This window comes from Artemia sp. Qi Xiang Cuo, chromosome 10, assembly GCF_049724085.1.
Source record: "Artemia sp. Qi Xiang Cuo chromosome 10, ASM4972408v1, whole genome shotgun sequence".
Classification (NCBI taxonomy): Eukaryota; Metazoa; Arthropoda; class Branchiopoda; order Anostraca; family Artemiidae; genus Artemia; species Artemia sp. Qi Xiang Cuo.
The window spans coordinates 4,526,382-4,531,212 of record NC_142803.1 but is presented as its reverse complement, the minus strand read 5'-3'; the positions used below and the strand labels follow the sequence as shown (position 1 = coordinate 4,531,212).

At 36.0% G+C, this 4,831-nt stretch overlaps 1 protein-coding gene across 1 annotated transcript; it reads left to right on the top strand.

Annotated features, from left to right (window-relative positions):
* Positions 1 to 812: 812 nt before the first annotated feature.
* Positions 813 to 1,283, top strand: LOC148947381 (uncharacterized). Its single transcript, XM_089095785.1, has one exon. It carries the CDS (start codon positions 813 to 815, stop codon positions 1,281 to 1,283), a length of 471 nt encoding a protein of 156 aa, XP_088951911.1.
* Positions 1,284 to 4,831: the final 3,548 nt, after the last annotated feature.

Here is a 4,831-nt window from a genome sequence, read left to right as displayed (position 1 = left end):
TCATCTTCAGTGAGTACTCTTACAGCTTTATTCTGTAATACTCTAATCTGTGATAGATGACCCAAAACCGCTGAAGGCCAAACCAATATACAATAAATCAAATACGGACGAATAAGGGGAAAATAAAGCATTGTTAGAACCGGTCTTGGGAAAGTACGCTTTAGCTTCCTTATAATTCCCAAATTTCGGGCAACCTTAGTTGCAATTTGATTAATATGGTCTTTGAAACTCAAGCACTCCAACAAACTTCATTGCTCAAACAAGTTCTATAAACATCCCAGCAAGTTCTAGAGAAAAGAGAAGAAAATTTATACACTGAACAAAAATAAGTAGTTTTTGTAATAGAATAATAATCATAGACACAATCATAAATCATATATCATAATCACTAGATAATCAAGACATAAATCATAAAACATAATAAATCCTAACCCCATCATAAAAATAAAGAGGACCAATAATGGTTAAGTTTCTGATGGAATATTTAAAATCTTTCACTCTTTTATCAATAATTGTGGAAGGCGACTTTGATTCCTTGCGGGACCTTGTGGAGAAAATTCTTCAGGACAATTTGGGTGTTGGAAAAGGTGACTAAGGATTGCACTAGGAGCACCCTGGTAAAACTTTTCAAAAAAGGAGATGCCACAAAGTGTGAAAACTGGCGTGGTATCTGCCTCCTTTCAATCCCAGGAAAGTTGTTCGCTCTAATAATCCTCAACAGAATAAAACCACATCTTGACAGACACCTACACGAGCAGCAACACAGCTTCCGTCCAAACCGCTCCTGCACTGACCTCGTATTTGTCCTCAAAATGCTGCTGGAAGAATCCAATGAGAGGAGAAGGAAATTGTACCTTGTGTTTATTGATTTTGAAAAAGCTTTTGACTCAGTAGGCAGAACAGCACTCTGGAAAATAGTTTCACATTATGGCATACTGGAAAAAATCTTTAAACTTATCATTGATTTTTACAAAGATACAAATGCTTTCTACCAATTCTGTGTACAAACTGGACAAGGGAATACAAGAAAATTTAAAATAATGACAGGAGTAAAGCAGGGATGTATCCTCTCCCCCTTACTGTTCATCCTTATTGTTGATTACACCATAAGTAATTGCGAGGGGTATTGGATTGATATTGGTGAGCCAGCCAGAATTAGAGATCTCGATTTTGCTGACGATATAAGCCTTCTTGGAACTTGCAAACTGAGACTGCAGACCTTTATAAATAGTGTTAAAGATGCAGCAGAACAATTTGGACTAAAAATTAAAACAAATAATTAAAAAAGCATGACTACCAGTGAATCTCCTCTTGATATTAAGTGTGGAACTGACCGATTAGAGCAGGTGGTTGAGTTCAGATACCTGGTCAGTACAGTAAAAAACACTGGCTCAAACGCAAGAGAAGTGCAAATTAGGTTAGGACAACACACGGGACGTTTAACCATCTCTAACGAGTTTGGAAATCTCAAAAATACTCCTTGAGGCTAAGGATACGACTGTTCCAAAGCAATCTTCTGTCAGTACTGCTTTACGGATCTGAGACCTGGCACCTCATCCAACAACAAGAGAAAAAATACAATCCTTTGAAAACAATTGCCTCAGAAGAAAGGATAAGAAATGACACCATCAGGCTACGGGTCCAGCTACCTTTAATAACAAATGTTATCCGTCATTGTAGGTCGCGTTGTCTTGGACATGTCATCAGAGTGGGCAGGAATCGCTTGCCAAACTCCATCCTCTTGTGGCAACCGGAAGGATCAAGAAGACGAGGCCGTCCTAAAAACACCCAGAGACGTTCACGCAGAAGAGACTTGTCAAATATAAATGCGTCCCTATAGTCCGAATGGGAAGACGTACTAGCTGCAGCACACCTCCAAGATGACTGGAGATTTTCGTGGATGCCCTAAGTCCCCCTGGAGGCACAGAAGGGACTAAGGTCTAAGTCCAAGAGGGCATATGTAAAAAGAATTCGGCAAATTTAAAATAAATCCTGTGAACAAGTTTTTTTTTTGAAGCAAGAAAAAGTTGCCAAATAGGAAACAGAGCAAGAAGATGAGGCACAGTTAGATTATTATAAAGTTTAGAAAGATGGAAACGACTAAGGTGCGTAACGTTAGAAACAAGTAACGCATAAGCTCTACTTTCAAGATTTTGGATGGCAAGCATAATAGTTTCCTTAATTAATTTCCAATGAGCATTCCCAGGTAAATAAAGCTTTTAGAGAGGGGGATACATTTCAGTAAGTTGGAGGGATTTATCAGAGTATCCTTTGAGGTTGAAACCGACAGCTACAGTTTCATCAACATTAAAACTGAAACCAATCTGCTGATATTCTAGTTTTAACTTCGAAAAAAGTGCTCTCACAACCAGAGAAAGTAGGACTCAGATTCAGGATAAAATACCAGCCTGAAAAAATAGCCCATCACCCTGGCCATCGCCTTATGTTCAGTGTTGCCAAATTTTGAAGAAAACATCCGTCGCCGATCGCCCAGTCTTTCAAATTGATTACAGTGATGCCAAATTTTGTCTCCTTTAACCTAAAGGACTATAACAAATACTTTAACACGATTACTTCAGAGCAGAGGAGATTTTAAAGGGTCATATACTATTTTTAGGGATCAAACCATATCTGCTTGACTAGTAGCTCATTTCAAAGAACTTTTTACTCTGATTCATATTATATACGTTTTACTGAGTTTCAAAGTCTTGAATTCAGTTTAGTTCACAAATAAAGTTCTTCTAAGAAATTCGAAATCCTTGTCTTACAAAACAGCGTGCGCTGGCCTTGCTTTGGCTTATTAAGTGAAAAACAATAGCCCTTAGATTTAATATAACATTCACTATTTTCTTCATTGCTAAAAATCTTTGTGACTTTTTTATTTAACCAGGGCGATTTTCTTATCGTCCTGGTCTTAAAATTCCAGCCATAGGGTCAAAGGATTAGAAAAAGGTTCCTATTCTTCTCAAAACGTGGAGTGCTATCACCAGACAGATGAGAAGTTTCAAATGAGCTGTCACTCGCCATAAATCGGAGCACAATCACAATTGGCTAACAGCACAGGAGATTCTAAGGGGTCAGACACTACTTTTTGGGACTAAACCGTATCTGCTTGACTAGTAGCTCATTGTAGAACCCTTTTTTCTCTGATTCATAATATATACGTCTTACCGAGTTTAAAAGTCTTGAATTCAATTTAGTTCCCAAATAGAGTTTTTCCAAGAAATTCAAAATTCATGTCTTACAAAAAAGTGCGCGATTACAAAAAAGCGTGACTACTTTTTGGGACTAAAAAGTATCTGCTTGACTAGTAGCTCATTTTAAACCCTTTTTTCTCTAATTCATAATATATACGTCTTACCACGTTTAAAAGTCTTGAATTTAATTTAGTTCCCAAATAAAGTTTTTCTAAGAAATTCAAAATTCATGTCAAACAAAAAAGCGGGCGATGGCCTTGCTTTGGCTTATTATGCCCTATACAGTGTTTTTATGAAGTGAAAAACAATAGCCCTTAGAATTATCATGGATATCAATATTTTCTTCATTGCTAAAACTTTTTGTGATTTTCTTATGTAACCAGGGGGATTTTCTTATCGCCCTAGTCTTAAAACTCCATCTATAAGGTCAAAGAATGAGAAAAAGGTTTCTATTCTTGTCAAAACGTGGAGTGCTATCATCAGACAGATGAGATATTTCAAATGAACTATCACTCGCCACAAATCAGAGCACAATCATAATTGGCTCACAGCAGAGGAGATTCTAAGGGGTCAGACACTACTTTTTGGGACTAAACCGTACATGCTTGACTTTTAGCTCATTTTAAAGCCCTTTTTTCTTTGATTCATAATATATACGTCTTACCGCGTTTAAAAGTCTTGAATTCAATTTAGTTCCCAAATAAAGTTTTTCTAAGAAATTCAAAATTCATGTCTTACAAAAAAGCGTGCGATTACAAAAAAGCGTGACTACTTTTTGGGACTAAAAAGTATCTCCTTGACTTGTAGCTCATTTTAAACCCTTTTTTCTCTGATTCCTACTATATACGTCTTACCACGTTTAAAAGTCTTGAATTTAATTTAGTTCCCAAATGAAGTTTTTCCAGGAAGTTCAAAATTCATGTCTTACAGAAAAGCAGGTGATGGCCTTGCTTTGGCTTATTATGCCCTATCCAGTGTTTTTATGAAGTGAAAAACAATAGCCCTTAGATTTATCATGGATATCAATATTTTCTTCATTGCTAAAAATTTTTGTGATTTTCTTATGTAACCAGGAGGATTTTCTTATCACCCTGGTCTTAAAACTCCATCTATAAAGTCAAAGAATGAGAAAAAGGTTTCTATTCTTGTTAAAACGTAGAGTGCTATCATCAGACAGATGAGATATTTCAAATGAACTGTCACTCGCCACAAATCACAGCACAATCATAATTGGCTCACAGCAGAGGAGATTCTAAGAAGTCAGACACTACTTTTTGGGACTAAACCGTACATGCTTGACTTTTAGCTCATTTTAAAGCCCTTTTTTCTTTGATTCATAATATATACGTCTTACCGAGTTTAAAAGTCTTGAATTCAATTTAGTTCCCAAATAAAGTTTTTCTAAGAAATTCAAAATTCATGTCTTACAAAAAAGCGTGCGATTACAAAAAAGCGTGACTACTTTTTGGGACTAAAAAGTATCTGCTTGACTAGTAGCTCATTTTAAAACCCTTTTTTCTCTTATTCATTATATATATGTTTTACCGCGTTTGAAAGTCTTGAATTTAATTTAGTTCCCAAATAAAGTTTTTCTAAGAAATAAAAAATCCATGTCTTACAAATAAGTGTGCGAT

Coding starts and splice junctions, on each gene's coding strand:
- LOC148947381 (XM_089095785.1), top strand. CDS start 813: ATGCTGCTGGAAGAATCCAATGAGAGGAGAAGGAAATTGTACCTTGTG.